Source organism: Myiozetetes cayanensis, unplaced genomic scaffold (assembly GCF_022539395.1).
Source record: "Myiozetetes cayanensis isolate MyiCay16 unplaced genomic scaffold, myiCay2020 scf17, whole genome shotgun sequence".
NCBI classification, from domain to species: Eukaryota; Metazoa; Chordata; class Aves; order Passeriformes; family Tyrannidae; genus Myiozetetes; species Myiozetetes cayanensis.
Window position 1 is genome coordinate 2174002 of NW_026087378.1, and position 16799 is coordinate 2190800.

General features: G+C 40.0%; 1 protein-coding gene across 16 annotated transcripts in view; it reads right to left on the bottom strand.

Moving 5' to 3' along the window:
- TENM2 (teneurin transmembrane protein 2) overlaps positions 1-16799 on the bottom strand; it is a 617318-nt gene that overhangs the window by 86778 nt on the left and 513741 nt on the right. For 9 of the 16 annotated variants that reach the window (XM_050312365.1, XM_050312374.1, XM_050312373.1 and 6 more), the window contains one exon: positions 12943-12975. The exons of the other annotated variants lie outside the window; for them this stretch is intronic. In XM_050312365.1, the coding sequence (XP_050168322.1) occupies positions 12943-12975 (33 nt within the window). The remainder of the gene's footprint in view (positions 1-12942; positions 12976-16799) is intronic. 16 annotated transcript variants of the gene reach the window in all.

Sequence of the window (16799 nt, forward strand, 5' to 3'; positions counted from 1 at the left end):
CAACCTGAACGCTGTGTGACTGTTCCTTCTGCCTGCAGGTACCACAGCTGGAGCCTGGCTCAGTTCCCCAGTGTTCACAGCACTGCCCAGGTGTGCTGCTCCTCCTGCAAATCATGCAGGTGAGCCAGGAAGAAAGGGATCAACCTGGCACCACTTCCACTTTTCAGGCATAAAGACCTGGGGGCACAGACAATTCCTTTGTCCATAACTCTCTGTTTCACTGCTATCAAAAGTCTTGTTTGGGCTGACACTGATAGGTTTTCCCAAATCACTGTAAGAATGGTAGTCACTTCTTCCTGCTCTCTTTATTTGCCTTGGTGAAGAGGATCTGGTGGCAAGGGATGAATAGACAGCCTATCCTGAAGACCTGCAGTAATCATGAGTGGCCAGTTTCTTGGTGCCATCTTGCACATCCTGACAGACTGTAGAGACACTGGCCCTTTATTTGGGCCTCATTTTAACACAAAAATCTCTCTCTCTAGAGCAAGGCAATGTGTTGGTTAATCCTGCAGTCCCCCTGCTCAAGTCCCTCACAGAAGGAAGTAAGCTGGTTATTCTCTGCAATGATTCCAAGCCATTGCAGAGACTCAGAGCTGTTACTACTGACGGTTGCTCAGTGTGGATTCTCCAGCTGCACTGGGACACACTGCTTTTGCCCATCAAACTCCTCCCCATGCTGTGATAAAGCAGCATAGAAAGAAAACATCCCAGGAAAGCTAAATGAATCTGTAGGCAGTATACAGTTTCTCTGAACAAACCACATCTGTTCAAGTAGTTATAAAGACAAAAAGTTAGAGTCGACTCACAAGCTGGATACAAGTGAGGAATAGCTTTTTTTGTCTTGTTGTTTTACAGGTCAACATGTCACTCACCACCTGGAAGGACTTCTGTTCTGCAAACCTCTCCTGTGAAGTGGAAACTCAAATAAAGACAATAACTCTATTTAAACAGCACAGTTCCTTGTAAGAGGCATTGAGCAGAAATAACTCCATTCCTAAAATAAATAAAAAAAGAAAACCAAAACAACAACAACAAAAAACCAACCCAAGCCACTTAGATGCGATCACCCTAGACCTAGAGTGGTCTAGACCTATAAATCTGTGCCAGGCATCTGCTGTAAGAACAATTCTCTGCTTGTTTTGCCCCTAAGTCTCATTTAGCAATGGACAATTGCAGACCAGCTAAAAGAGATGCATATCTGCTACTTGGAGCTTGTCTATGGGAAGGTCATTCTTAGCTCCTACTTTTGATCTGGATTTGCAGGGTTCAACTTCTGGGACACCAGAGACTGGCACTGGAGAAGAAAGATTACTGGATAGTGCTGGGTCTTGGGCTAAAGAGCTCCCACAGTAGTTTTTTAGTTTTCCCTCACTCTGGTATGGTGCTTCAGGAATTTAGTAAAGCTGAAAGCCATGTCACAGCTTCTCATTCCTCTCTTCATGTTTTTACCAGGTCAGAGGTCTTGCTATGGTTCATAAATCTATTCAGTCCTTGTGAAGCTTGGCTGTGAGTTCAACAGCAATCTGCCTTCAGTGGTTTGCCACTGCAATATGCATTGCCACGATGTCAGTGACACCAGAACTCCCCTGGGACAAAAAGGAGAATCTGTCATTTAACCCTAGGGATGAAATGAATATAGTTAAGATTAAGACACTTGCAACTCAAAGCCACAGTTTAATCTACAACCCTCTGCTGGGGTTATTCTACAAACTATGTGACTGGAATATCACTTCGAGAGTAAGAAAACTGACAGAGAATCTGGGTCAGATTTTGGCATTTCCAAGACTGCCATGTCACTAGGACTGCACAAGAAACATGTAAGCAAGAATGCAAGCAAGCAAGCAAGCATGGGTTATAAGAAGCTGGTTTGTCACTGCTGTAATAAATGGTTCTTCCTTAATCTTTTTGGTATGTGTTCATAGGCTGTTCTGTGTGAGGAAGAGAGAGAATCAAGCTGCTTTTCCACAGAAAACTGGAGCAGGTAGCCAGAAAGAGGTTTGCTATGCCTATTTGCTAGACCATGTTGCTGCAGGATGAGTCCAAACCAATCCACTCTAATTTTATATCCAGGCAGCTTCAATTCATGTGGAAACTACTCAAGAATCACCTGGAGTTCTTGTTTAGGACTGTTTATGCTTCCCTACATGAAGTAGATGGCCCTTGTTCTGGGACAGGACTGACTGCTCAAAGTCTGTTGAAGGAATGTGAAGGAAAATGATTTATGTAATGGAACAATCAAATTCCATCTCATTTCTGGGGAGAGACAGGTTGCATATCCCACAGCAGCACTGTCAAAAAGTGCACAGAGATCTTCAGGAATAGTTATGGCACACTCAAGCAAGTTAGGCACAAGGGTACACATCCTGAGTGAAGGCTGAAAAAGCATAACAGGTATTAGCCCTAAATTTGGTGATGTGATTCTGCCCTTTACTGGTATTTGAACAAAACCTGACTCTTCTTCATATGGGTCTCAGCTGATGCATGGATTCTACAGACCTTTGAGTTCTTTATGCTGCACACATTTAAGAACATCAACTAAGCAAGAGAGACAAGCCCAACATCCCTCTAAAAGTTCTCTCTCTAAAGATTATCTTTGGAGAGTTATTTTGGAGTAATGTTGATATTCCCTGATGCATGAGGAAAGGTGATTTGGTAACAGCCTGTTACACATGGATGAGGAGAGGAGATGGCAAGGGATAACGCCCAGATGGTCTGGCATCAAAAGCCACCAAGTTTCCAGCTGCAGGCTGTGCACACACTGCCTTCACCCACCCTTGCAGTATCCACACACACATACTCACCAGAGGTGTTCTTCTAGAGCATGGCAAGAAGCCAGTAAAGGATTTTCTGGGGAGTCAAACTCTCGGAGGCTGTTGCAGAACTTGGGTTAGTTACACAGCTGCTTGCTTGAGAGGCCTTCCCCTGTTACTTGAAGTTCCAAACATGATGTGAAGGCAGAGCTCTGGCTTGGTTTCTCTTGCTGTAGAGCAAACATTACCCTGGTGCAGAGAGTCCTGTACCACTGGGATCTAGGCTGTCAGTTCTCTAACACAGACTTTTTTCAGTTCCTCCTCATAAAATAGACAAATTGGTATTCTTCTCTTAAAAGCTATTTGAGTCTCTGGGCACAAATATGTGCAGGCTTGAAAGGTTTTTGAACTTGCACCTACCATGCCCTTCTATTGCTCTTATTTTGCGAGCAGCTCAGTTTTACATACAAATGTAATTTTTTAACATGGCAGAAGAAGATTACCTTCCTTTGTGTTATCTACAGGTTTAGGAGTCCCCTGTGTCAAATTTTTTTAGTGCATATACCACAGTTTTTTGTGGTGAGATGCCCGTGGTGGGCTGGTGAGGGGAGTCACTGGTCTGGATGGACAAGGGGTAGTGGTTGAGTCAGGGCCAGAATGGTATCCATAATGATTACAAGCCCTAATTTTGCATATAAAACCAGGTTTTTCTTATCACAAGCTGGTGTGGAAAAAACAATGAGCTTTACTGCCTGTTTACAATGCAAACAGCATGGAAAATTAGGGCTGAGTGTTCAAATGTGAGTTTAAGACTGAACCAACAGAGGACCTGGACACCATCTAAAGTGCCCTTACATTCTAAGTACTGCTGACTGTTCCATCAACCAGTTTCAACAAGATTATCTGAAAAGTTAGAACTCATGGAAGAACATCCCCTGATTGATCACAGAATTAGACAAATTCACGGAGTGAAGCTCTACAAGGGCTCCTAAACACAAAGAGGCATCATCTATTGTAGGAAGTCCTCTGTCTAGAACTAAGAGAATTTACCAGAGAAGCAACAAAGACAGGTACAATTTTCACCCTTCCTCAACTCTCTGCTGCAGGCCACCATCACAGCTGAAAGCCTGGGTGAAATGGAAGTTTGGTATGAGCCATTACAACTTTACTTCATTAATATAACCTCTATATAAACAAACACATTCAGGAAAAAAACAAACTTACTGAAGAGACACTATTTATACTCCTGTATATGATATGTTCAGCCCTTGTTGAACTGTAGAAACCTAAGAGAAATAAAGCTTATTTTTATCTGTAGATGCTCCAGTTTAGGAGGAGGAAGTGAATTTCAGTCACTAAAAATCACTGAGCTGACTGGGCACTTTTGTTATGCTCTTTGGACAGAGCTGCACAAATTCCCAGGTACATGAAGAAGTGAAATACACATGGGCATAATAAAAACAAAGTTGTTCTTTGTTTCAGTGGCCACGAGGAATTGTACTGAAGACACATACCAGGTCAAACCTCTCACCAATGAACCTTTCCAGTGACCCTCCTGGGTGCAATTCCTCTAGGGGATGATTAATTCAGACTCTCTAATAGCTCACACTTGGACTTCCTTCTAGCAGAGATTAAGCTGCTACTGCTGAGAGATTATGCAAGGTTTTGCCAGTATACAAAGAAAATGGATTACTGGTTTTAACAGTCTAATCTGAAGCCTATAAATGCACTCCAGGTCAGCTCCAAACTGGAGCAGAAATAGAGGAAATATCTAAAAGAAATGTAGTCTACAACTGCCTGGTTCCACTTAGTAAATATGAGCAGGGTCACATTGTACTGGTGTTTTTCTCTTTTTGGCATTTATGTTGGTGATGCATATGTGGCATTTAGGCTAGAAATGTAATTTTCTCATCAATGGAGAAATTAGACAACTAAGTAATCAAGTGATGCTAGAGTTGAATCCTACTACAGTTGTCTACCAAAGCCCTGGATAATTTTAGTTTCACTCCAAAAGCTCCAGACAAGTTCCTGTGCTCCTAAGATGAAGTCATACCTATTCATATATGAACAATCTTAATCTAAATGAGTTTAAATCCACAAAACCACTAAACCCAAAGGAATTGCAAACATTTGCATTTCAGAAAATCAGCCCAGTTATTAAAAAAGTTAATTGCTGTCAACCTGATTCAAAATGTTGGCTCTAGACTTTACATTATTATAAACAAAATAGTACTGAAATACCCCTTATTTTATTACCCATCCTTTCTTACACCAAATATATGCCCTTAATTATTACATCTCGTTACCCCAAGTATTTGCCCATATTTCTAAAAATTAGGAGACATATGACTCTACTAATTTGTAGTCAGAAAATGCAATTATTTTGTTTGATACTTCCCTTCATATTTTCTGTTTAAACCTATTTTAATCAGTTGGCTGCACATTTCACTACTTGTCTGCAGGCTTATTAGCATTTACTGGAGTTCATTTATGGATATGAAAGCCTGAAATAACTTCTAAGACCACTCCATGGGTTATGCTGTTTGTTTTTTACTAGTTTATGCTGGTTTTATTCTACTCTCCTGGTGAGAGGCTGCCCCACCCCTTAGACACAAGAAAATCATTCTGGAATGGAGGACTGAATGAATCCAAGGCTGTTTTCTCTCATCTGCTCTTTGTGCCTCACAAAGATGCCCTTTGCATGGCCAGGAAGAAGGGTGTTTGAATTCTAACTTCTGTCAGGCTGAAATGTTCCAGGGAACAGCGACAATTGGGAAGACCTACAACATCTTTCAGGCTGCTCTAAGGCCTTGTGCTCTTCCAGCCAGGAGTCATCTTGTAGAAATGCACCCAGAAGCAGAAGAAGGAACAGCTACAGAAAACTGTCACTGACATCAGATGCTTTAGGAGTTACTTCATGAAATTGTTTACAGAACACACAACTAATTTAAATGATTTAGCAGCAGGGGTATCCTACCCTTGCAGGCATCAGGTCAGTATTAAGAGGGAATGTCCAGCCTTTCCCAAGTCATGTTCTGCTGTCCCCACTTCAGGTGCCCAAGCCCAGCCTAACCAAGCTCTCTGGTCTAGCTCTGCCAAACTGCACATTGGCAAGCCAGGAAGAGGCTCACAGAAGGATTTCCAGAAGGACAAAAAACTCATCAGGTGTGTCAAATCTCTGACATTCAGAAACCATTTGGGGAAAGCAGCACACGCTGACTTAAGCACTAAAGTATGGATGCTTTAATTAATCCGGGGTGAATTTAATTGCTTTAGTTAAGTGGAAATCGGGTTAAAAATGATGCAGAGCATGCTGGGGTGTGTTAAAAACATGACATATGAGTTGGATGAATCGATAAATTAAAAGTGCACAGATGTTTTAATTAAACCCAGGAAACTTAACGAAGACCACTAGAGACTTTTAAGCCTATGATTAATTCAATTCATTTAAAATACCTGTAGAGATATGGGGATGCCTCCATTTTGGGAGGTAAGAAGTTCTCGATCAATAAGTACTTAAGCTGTTCTACCAAAAAAAATGGCAGGATTTTTATAGAAGTGGCTGAACAGCATTTATTGCACAATGAATATTTACATTCTTCTGAACACTCAGCAAACTTTTGCCTTGGCCAAAATTTATCAAAAATATTTTTTTCTCATTGCCTTCAGTGTGAGCCTATCTGTCAAAAAGACAACACTTACTGTTCCTGTCTCTACTATTGTACAAAGCACCTATTTCCATTAGATAATTGCTTTGCTTAACAACTGTTACAAAAATCTATGTAAGAATTACAAACATGTCTTCCCATGCTATCTAGCACCAATTTCCAGAACCACAGCAAATTTTTCAAATGATCTCTTCGAGGCTGGTCACTTGGTACAAGAAAATTTCGCTTGATGAATTGACCCTTATGAATATTGTCAATAACGTTAACAATGCAGTCTGTAAGAATAAGGAAAATCAAAATCAAGCAAATGTCAAGATACATTGGAACTATTTTAATGGTGGATTGAAAGGACTGAAGCCCCATTACTGCTTTTGTGAAGATGAGCTTAGACAATCTCACTAAACATCAACAAAGATCTTAGTTCTCTAAAGATAGTGGAGCACAGCAGGGGGAGAGAAAAAGATCACTGTGCTGTCTCACTGGAAAAGCCACAGCTGAACATAAAATGATTTTTAAGTGGCATAAAATAAACTAAACATTGGAGACAGAGAGAAAAAAAGGACATTTGAGTGCACTAGACACTTGATAAAGCCATGCCAGGAGTCAAATGTCTGGAGGACTTTCTCCTGTCAGTACATTCTGGATTCAACACTTGGTCACAGCCTGTTTGCTTCCCCCTCCACTACTGCAGAAGCTCTGCAGCTCTCACTGCCCATGTTAAAGGGAAGCCTGGAGACCTCTGTGCTAAACTAAAATGATTTGCAAACGGTGGATTGATTTGCAGCCAATCCAGTTTGGGCCCTCCCCATCTCCTGCATCTTTAAAGAGCAGCACAGTTCAATCTCTTTTTCACATGCACCAGTGCATTCAAGGAGATGGAAGTTCCCCTGCTCTGGTCCTGGCTTACCAGGGAAGAATGTGACTGATCAGTTTGCCACATATTTTATGCCTTTGAAAAGAAAGGAAACAAACAAACAAACAATCAAACTCTTTTTCTGTGCAAACATGTAATACAGAATCAGAGCTGTGAAATTCCTGCTTCTGATATAAGCAGTGAAGTGACACAAGACCATGCAGAGAAACAAGTTTTACTTTCTACCAACAGATGGAAACAAACAGATGTTGAAATCAGCTACTGTCATAGACAAGCATGTAGATCTTCATTTGTATCTTGATAACTTCATCATGAGAAAAACTGAGCACGAAGGGAAAACTAAACTATATCAGAGGTTTCAGTTGCTGTCTCAGTGGAAAGAACCAGCAAGAAATCAGGAGATGATGCTCCAAGCTCACAAAAAGCAGCAGTAAGGACAAACAGCAAATACCAGAATTATCCTTCCAAACACACGTGTTATGATTCACAACAGAGAAGCACTGACAGCATGAAATCACTTGTGCTTCTAGAAGAAGGAACAGAAAAGTGAGATATTTCTCCCAATATTTTTTGTAAAATTTTACACCTTTCCCAATGAATGCTGTAAAAGCTATTGCTCTTCTCTGGTAATGGTTCAGCTCTGGCTAAACATCAGTGCAGTAGATGCAGGATTACACCCACAGGCTGCAGTTTAGGGTATTTAAAACCCTAAGCTGGTTTGGTCTCATTTCAGTTACTACTATTTGTCTTATTAAATTTACCAGAAAAGATTTAAATCATAACATGTTGAACTTCTCAGTTCCACATTAGCCGCAGATATTTAAACATATTTTTAGATAGAGATATTTTCTACATTTGAGTTAGAGATTATTTTGTTTGTTTGAGAACGTGAAGGGGGATTGACAGCTAACTGAATTTAAGCTCACCCAAACAGAAGCTAAATATAGAAAAATATCTAAATCATAGGTTCAAACCCAGATATAATGTAGGTACGAAAAGAAGTCATACATCCTGAAATATGAAGCTATGATTCAGGGCTGTTTCTGTTATTCAGGGATGCCAAATGTCTAAGGATCTTTTAAATCAGCTGTATTTCTATGATGTGATTTACAATACTACTTAATCATAGCTGCTTCAATGACATTTACCATCAACACAAGGACTCCAGGATGATCCCAACACAAGTGCAAAGGCAAACTCTTAGAACTTAATGAAATAAACAAACACCAGGACAAGTCCAGGGAGACAAAGCAACCTAAAAACAAAATGCAGATTGCAAGACAATTAAATAAGCTAACCAATTAAACACAAAAACAAATTACAAAGCACACAGCACAGTGAGCACAATTCAGCTCAGCAGAGTATGGTTAGAGCAGAGAGATTCTTGGTCACCAATGGAAGTATTAAAAAGGAAAAAAGATTTGTGGCCTGCCAGAACTAAGCTGCACAGTGGTCTGTGCCCTGCATGTATTTGTATGCATGTCCACTTCCCTGCTGCACTGGGAACCTTTTGAAATATTCTACTTATTGGAACGCCATCAAAACAGAAAATATTTGTGCAAATAGATGTGTTTGTGCTGCACATACATAAGAAGAGAAGAAAGATAAAGCAAGTAAATATCTGATAATACAGCAGCCTTCAAAAGCAGCTCTGAGAGATCAAATGAATGTACCCTGTTTTTAATAAGTATGAAAATATTATATAATACTGCTGAAGAAAAATCCATTAATAAGATGTTACTGTGTTTCCATGTGCTTTCCATCTTGGACATAAGCAAAGCAAACTTTCTTACCATATTAAGCCAATAAAATTTGGTTCCAGTTCAGCTACAGGACTGCCCATGGCTCTGGTCTTTGGTCTCTAAATCTCTACATGCTGGGTAGCCAATGATCAGATAAAGATGCCTGAGTGTTCACCGAAATCAGAGACTCCTTACACTTTTTGCCTCTCCTCTTTTGTCCATCAGTGCCATTAACAACTTCCCTCAGTTATTATCTGCTTCCTTCCCTATTGATCTCCTCAGTATTCCCTATTTTTTCCTGATCCTTTTAGCTTTGTCTTTGAAATCTCCTCCTACAGAATAAGTCTGCCTTCTTAGCTGCACCTCTATACTGCAAGCTCTTTGGGACATGAGTTCAAGTTCACAGGCTGCAACTTGAATTTAGAAACACAGGAAAGGGCAGTGCAATCCACATGCACAAGTTTGGCTGTATGTTTACTGGCATTTTGATATAGAAAACCCTAAGTTGCTACACTAGATGCAAGTATCATGTATATTTAACAACGTTAAGTGAATAGCTTTAAACAATTTAAAGCATTTTTGTTGCCCTGTAGAGGCACAATTATAACACCTAAAAAAAAAAGGAAAGGTGTGCCTCTAAACAACAGCAGCATCCCCACTTGAAATGATTCAGGACTAGCTCTTTTGTAGATAAATTCTTTATAACCTAAGTTCAAAGCTGGAATCAACAGAAGCCATAAAACCTTTCAGAAAAATGAGAAGTCTATATTTTGCATGTTGAAAGCAATATTTTTAAAGCCTGTTTTCTCAAATATTCCCAAAGCTAAAAACAGCTCCTGGGTCCTATTTCAACTTTGCAAATATTCTCTTACAAAGAATGTAAAGGATATGAAGCACCCACTCCAGTCCAGGGCAGGCTGGGGAGTGATCTGAGTACTCTTCTGTCACCATCCTGTCACACAGAGCACTGTTAACCCTCGCCTTTAATCTCCAATGTACTGCAGGGACAGGAACATACTTTTAAACAGCAATGAAATGTTAGGATGCTAAATGACTTGTCTTGTAACAGAAATTTAACAAGGTATCTGCTGTAGAATTCTGGAGTCCAGGCTCTCCAGTCCCCTGTTCTTACTTCTAATCTCCCACAGAATTCATGAGGATTGATGAGGAAAGCTGCAGACTAGACACGAGGGCTCCTGTGTTCTATTCCTTGGCACTACTGACTGTATGCCTTGAGCCCCTTTTGGAGCCATGACCACTAACAATCTGAAAGAATTCAGTCTGTGACCCCATCAGTTCTTGGCTCCTGTTTAAATTGCCAATTAGCAAGAGCTGGAGTGATGGATTTTGTGTTGGCTCCACTTGTCTACCTGACACTGGATCAAACCTACTATCTCATTTCATGCAGGCAAGTAGCAGCTGATAGACAACAATGGCTGTCAGTCATTGTCAAAATAGCTTTCATGTCCATTTATTTATTCTCTAATTATTTTAGACAGAGTTAATGGCACAAACCTCTTTTTACAGTCTACCTCTGCTCTGTAAAACTAAAAAAAACGAGGGCAATCACTGTCCTATGCAGAAAACTCACTTCAAGGCAACTGAGGACATCATCAGTTTGAAATGAAAGAAGTCTGCTAATAAAATATGAGACTGGGAAAACGAGAAGAAATTTTCTAACAAAGGCTTTTTAAGGAACTGAGTCGGAGAGGTGGGAACTGCTGGAGAGGAACGTTGCCAAAGACAGCCTTGTCTGTTCAAGTATCTAAATGATGCTTCCACCCACTGTGAGGGAAGATTTGAGTGACAAGCCAGGGCTGTGCTGCTGCTGCAGCACACACATAAGTTGGCACACATACACACATAAACACACAAAACCCAAAAACAAACCCACCCAGAAACAGAGACAAAGAGAGAAGCTGAACATGCTGAATTTTGTCAACTGCAAGAAAGGATGTGAGATATGTGTGGGTGACAAGTCAGGAATGCAGTATTTCCAAAGAAAAGCATACTTTTTTTTTTTTCCTCCCAAGAGTATGATGTAAGTGATGAGACATGCTATGATTATGAGCATGTAAAATGCTTACCAATAAAGTTATTTCTTCTTTAATTTATCTTTTCTCTCTAACCCACTATTTCTCAGCCCCACCCTGCATTCTTGCTCTGTGACTGTGGATAATACCATCACTCTATCTATTATTAAGGTTCATAATCTGGATATATTTTTTTATACTTCTTTTCTCCCCTCACATTCAGGCTTTGACAAAGTCTTACAGATTTTTTTTTTTTTGCATTGCATCTCTTGGTCAGAATTCTGCCCTGGCTTTCAGCAAATAAAATCAACATTAAACAAACGCCTTTTTCTACACGTTGATAAGTTCAGTCTTCCTCAGTCATGCTTATATGCAACAGTGCTGCAAAAATCATGTTGATAATTTGTTAATCTATGCTTCAACTGTGTCACTTTTCTTTCCCAGTCCTGTTTCAGGTCTTTTCCTCCTATCACACAGAACAGCAGCTCATGCTCTAACTCCGCTTATAGATCCCTTTCACCCCACACTGTTCACTGCTCAAATTCTGACTTTGACCTTTCTAGGACTTAGGATGCTTTTGAGAGTCAAATTTTAGAACTTCTTTCTTTGAGCTGTTTCCTATGGTCAGTCTCCTCCATTTGCCCTCCCTTATCCACAAGATGTTATCTATTTGCCCTATTATCCCTCTTAAAGCTCTATTTTACACAGGGCACTCTCAAACTGAGAACAGTCACACTGCTGGTGTGTTTTTAAACACTGCATAATAACTGTTTTTCCTTATACCTCCACATTAATTTCCCTTTGACTTGTATTGATCTGATTAGTTCCTGGAGTCAGGCACTGCTTTTATTTATTTGTTTTGCATGTAAAGAACTACCCACAACAGATCACCTTTAACAAATACTATTGCTCATGAAAATCTCTTCATAATACCACAAACCCAGCATTTTTCCTATTCTATTGTCCCTCTCCTGCTCTTTGCTTTGCAAACCAATCTGGTGTGGGTGTCAGCATGTTTGATCTGAACAACTTCACTTGTCTGATCCATAACCTGTTATTGCAGTGAGTCACCTGAACAGAACAAGACACACATTCTATCTGTCTGTGCCACGGAAGACCCAAAGTGCTGCCTCACCTCTGTGAGGTCCCATCTCCTCTGTGCAGGACAGGTAAACGAAAAAGGCTGTTCGACTTTCAAAGTCCAGGGGACCTTTGTCTGCTTGAGCCATTTTTAGTTCCCATAATTTCAAGCCAAGTTTTGAAGACAAACACTGCTTTCTTAACTGACAGAGACAGGAAATACAAGCTCCTATACATTACCAGCATATGCCTGATACCTTTAATTTGTGTGGGCCACGTGTTCTACACAGTAATGAACCAAGTACTGAATTATTCAGCAGGATGCACCCCAAAATTCATGTTTTCTCCATTGCAATCACTGCCAGAACATCTTATGCCACTGGAAGCATTCTGGACATGGCACAAAGAGAACAGTTGTAAGCAGTGTATTCAATTGATGAAAAAACATTACTTTATGCACTACTGTCCAAGCAACAAGCCTCCAAAAAACCTCGAGTGAGAAGAGTCTCAAACAACTGAAATCAGAATAACAACTGAAAAAAAGCATGAGTTGCTTCTTCTAGCAATTATACCTTACTTACCTAATAATTGTCAGCTTTTTACATTTTTATACAGAGTTAATAGCACACACACACAACAAAGAAAATGGCAGTGGTAGGAACTCTTATTGTGGTGCAAACAGCAAATCCATTAGAGTAAATTTCAAAAGAGAGAGACTACACTTTACAGCTTAGTAACTATTTCAAACTAAATAGATGTTGCAAAAGAAATAAAAAGAAATTTAAAAAAACCTACCCTTCTTTTTATACTTATTAAAGTGGCGCCGTCCTTTGCCAGTAAGCCAAAAACAAACAGAATGAAAATAAAATAATGAAAAACCCACACAAGGAGAACAGGAAAAGAAACCGCGAATAACATAAATCTGATTAATTAGAGCTCTTAAAAATCAGATTAAAAAGTCAACCGATCAAACATTGCACAAATTTTTGGTTTTAAAAAATCCTAAAGCCTTCAATCCATTTAGATTAAAATATTAAACATGTTTCTCATTACATTGCATAATCAACTAAAAGTATCTGCTAAATGGCGACTTCATGGCAGTTGACATAAGCTACTTGAGTCCATTTTTGTCCTTCTTTTACTAATCAGACACCATCTCTTAGCAGGCTATGCTCATCATGCCAAGGCACAAATCCCGTGTGATGGTGCATTGTTCACCTTCTCAGATTAGCTAAAGATGCTTACGGTGCAAATCCTAGTATTTCAAAATGCAAAATTAAAGGAGGCTCTGTGCACAGTTGCAAAACAGTCTATGGCAGTGTCTTTGGAAGCAGCTTTGTTAAAGGAGTGGAAGAGTTGCATTGTCCTTCAATTATCTTATGAGATGAAATTAAATTGTAGCCAACTCTGGGTCACTTCTAGGAACTCAACTCATTGTGTCACTGAACCCTACAAATGGTGATGCAGGATGCCTGCTTGCAGATTTACCACGGAACTTGAAAAAAACCAAACTATGATCAGACATCAACAGCAGGAACACTAAGGAAGAAGGACATCTTGATATAACTCAGCAGTTATGCCATAGGGATTATGGAAAAATAGAGATGAATATAAAAAGGTGACAACACACCAAAATAAGATAATCATAGCTGCATGTCTGATTCTTTAATTGATCCTTGGTCATAGCATCACTTTTCATCAATAACTTCTACAGATAATGGTGGGCAGGAGGTTACTCACAGTGTAGGTCAATTCCCAGCAAATCTTCCACTGGCTTTAACTGTACACACTTGCTTTATCAGGACTCATCTCCACTCACACTGAATTATCCTCCCATCAGCAGATTTTCTTTTTCTTTGTATGCCGTATCTTATCCACACCAGATCAAAGTGTACCATTACCTTTTCTGTATGTTAGATGAAATTCTTTAACCTTAATTAGGTTACACTCCAAATGGTTTCAAATGGAATCCTGCCCCAGCATGGAGGGAGTAAATGTGTTGATACTGAATACTTGAGAATAAGCTATTTCCATAGGTAATGGTGAGAAATAACACCCCCTCCCCAGTATTTGGCAGGAGTGTTTCAGAGGGGGAAGGTTGTACCACTTCAGTCAGGGTACCAAAGCACTACAGCCCGTGGGGTGGGGCCAAAAGTTCATCTCTTTCCAGTAATTTTCCTGGAGCAAATGGATCTTCAGTCATGTCTGTGCTGTTTCCCATTGCTTCCCCTCATGTTCATCTTTTAGAACAGCCTGGATGGAGTAGTACCTGTGCACTGCCTGCAAATGGTTTGCAGGTGACTCCTCCAATGGTTCACTGCCTCTGGTAGCCTCAAGATGAGCCCTGTAACACTGCTATAAAGGATCATATCTATCAAACTTGGGTTTCACCCAAAGTGAAACTCAGGCTAGTGTGTTGCTGAATAGACCAAGTTCTACAAGCCATCTGAGGAGCTTGTTCACATTTTCCCTGTATTGCTTTATTTGAGTCTTGCCTCAAATTGTTCTACAGTAGAGAAATGAGACATTGAAAGACGTGTTGCTAGGGAAATAATAATTTAAAAAATCTGATGGAAAGAAAATCATTATACTTTCATACTTGTGACAGCTTAAATATAAATTTAATATTGCTGTAAATGTACATTTAACATGTGTCCATACATGTCATACGCTGGAAAAGATGCAATTCTCTATCTCATTGTACTGTGTTTTACCACGCATACAATCCCAATTTTGATTTCTGTCTTCTGAAGCTGCTCTCACATGTAATCAGCAGCCAAGTGAGCAGGAAAATCTGTGGCCTCGAGAACAGGCATGGAAGTGCCTGTGAAATGGGTGAGGCACAGAGCCCTTGCACCCAACTCAGCCACAGTTCTGGGCAGGGCTCACAGGGTAATGCTGTGCAGTTCTGTGCCTGCACCGAAACACGAGTGCTGTCAACAAGCCCGTGTTCATTTTATGTAGCTTTCCAAGCTTCTTTGTTCTTTAGAAATACCATGGTGTCTGACAAGAAAACAGTAGAATAGTTGAAAGAAGCTTCCAAGAAACCATTCCTGCTTTTGAGGGGAAAGAGACGACACAGAAAGGACAAAGCAGGAAGCGGAGGGAATGCACTGAGGGGCAGGAGAAGCCTGACAGATACAGATACAATTTGACACCCTAGGAAAAAAACCCTATTTTATCTGTCACAGCCTGAACAAAGTATTTTCCAGCATTAACACAGCATACAGTGTTACACAGAGGTTGAGTACACAATGCAGGATTGCTCCACAACTCAAAATGCAAATGAGTTGATATAATGGCCATGTCTGTGTGAAGGGTGGCAGTGAAGCACACAGTCACTGCATGCACACTTTCACAGGTTAACACCACAGAAATGCATACAGCTGTCAATCTGTATTTATAGCACACATTATCACACCATTTACTTTGTGGGATACAGATATCTCCTCTCTGTATTTGCCAGCTGTCTTAATTTCTCAGGTAATCAAACAACATGCACGCTGCATTTGAAGCATTCTTTACAAGGAGCAGGGCGAGCACTGAAATAACAGCATGAGCTTTCCAAGGCCCTTGAGGTCTCTATTTTTCTTTTTTTTTTTTTTTTTTTGTACTGGAGCACCTTCAAGAGCCAAATATGGAGACACTAAATGGAAATTACTCCCTCCAGTACAACTATAACAGCTACTCAAGGAGTATTTCATAGACAGGCACGAGTATGCCGGATGCTACGGCAGGGAGAGAGGTGGGGCACAAATAACTGTCCTCAGGACTGGATCAGGAGTATAAGAAGAAATGAGGAAATTTCTAAGGCCCTTCAGGTTATTTCAGAAAGCTTTCAAACATCAGGCATTCCCCTCTTCGAACTCTAACAACCCTATCCCTGTGGAAAACAATTGTAAGCACAACACTGATAGTGTGCCTGAATCTCACACAAACTAGGAAGGAAGCAAACTGTAAAATGTTTGTTATGAGTTTGTCCTCAGGAACATCAGGGAATACAAACAAGCCATTAAATTTAGACAAGATATCTGATACTAACTGTATAACTGAAGAACTCCTCCTTTATGAATCTTTTCCCTATGACAGCTATCCCAAACTCTCAGAAAAACTTAATAAACACATTCTGCCAATCCACAGATGTCATTTAGATTTCTGCTTAATCCTATCATGCATTTCCCAGTTTTAGTTGTCAAAATTTACAATTGACATTTAAGGAAAGGTTTATTTTAAGATTTTATAGAGTCCTACTTATTTTCCTACAAGAGGAGAAGTTCCTTCAGTCAAAGAGTAACTGTATATGCAAGAAAGATGCTTTGTGATAGAAGTAAGGCTTAGGCAAGCCAGAATATATACTACATACTGTCAATAAAGAAGTCTTTTGTTGCAGACCAGTTAATGATTATCAGAAAGCACTGATAATTCATCCACTTTCATAGAAAATAAATTTATTTTCTGCCATTTCTGCCTGTTACCTCTGCCACAAAAAAGCTGTAGCTATGCAAGCTCATAGGTAACGTAGCAATACTTCCTCTTGATCCTATTTAACTTGAGATCTAAGAGAAAAAAAAGCATATTGATCTATTTGAATCTAGCTTGGACCCATGCTAGCTAGCAGGCACTGCAGATCCTTACATCACAAACACACACTG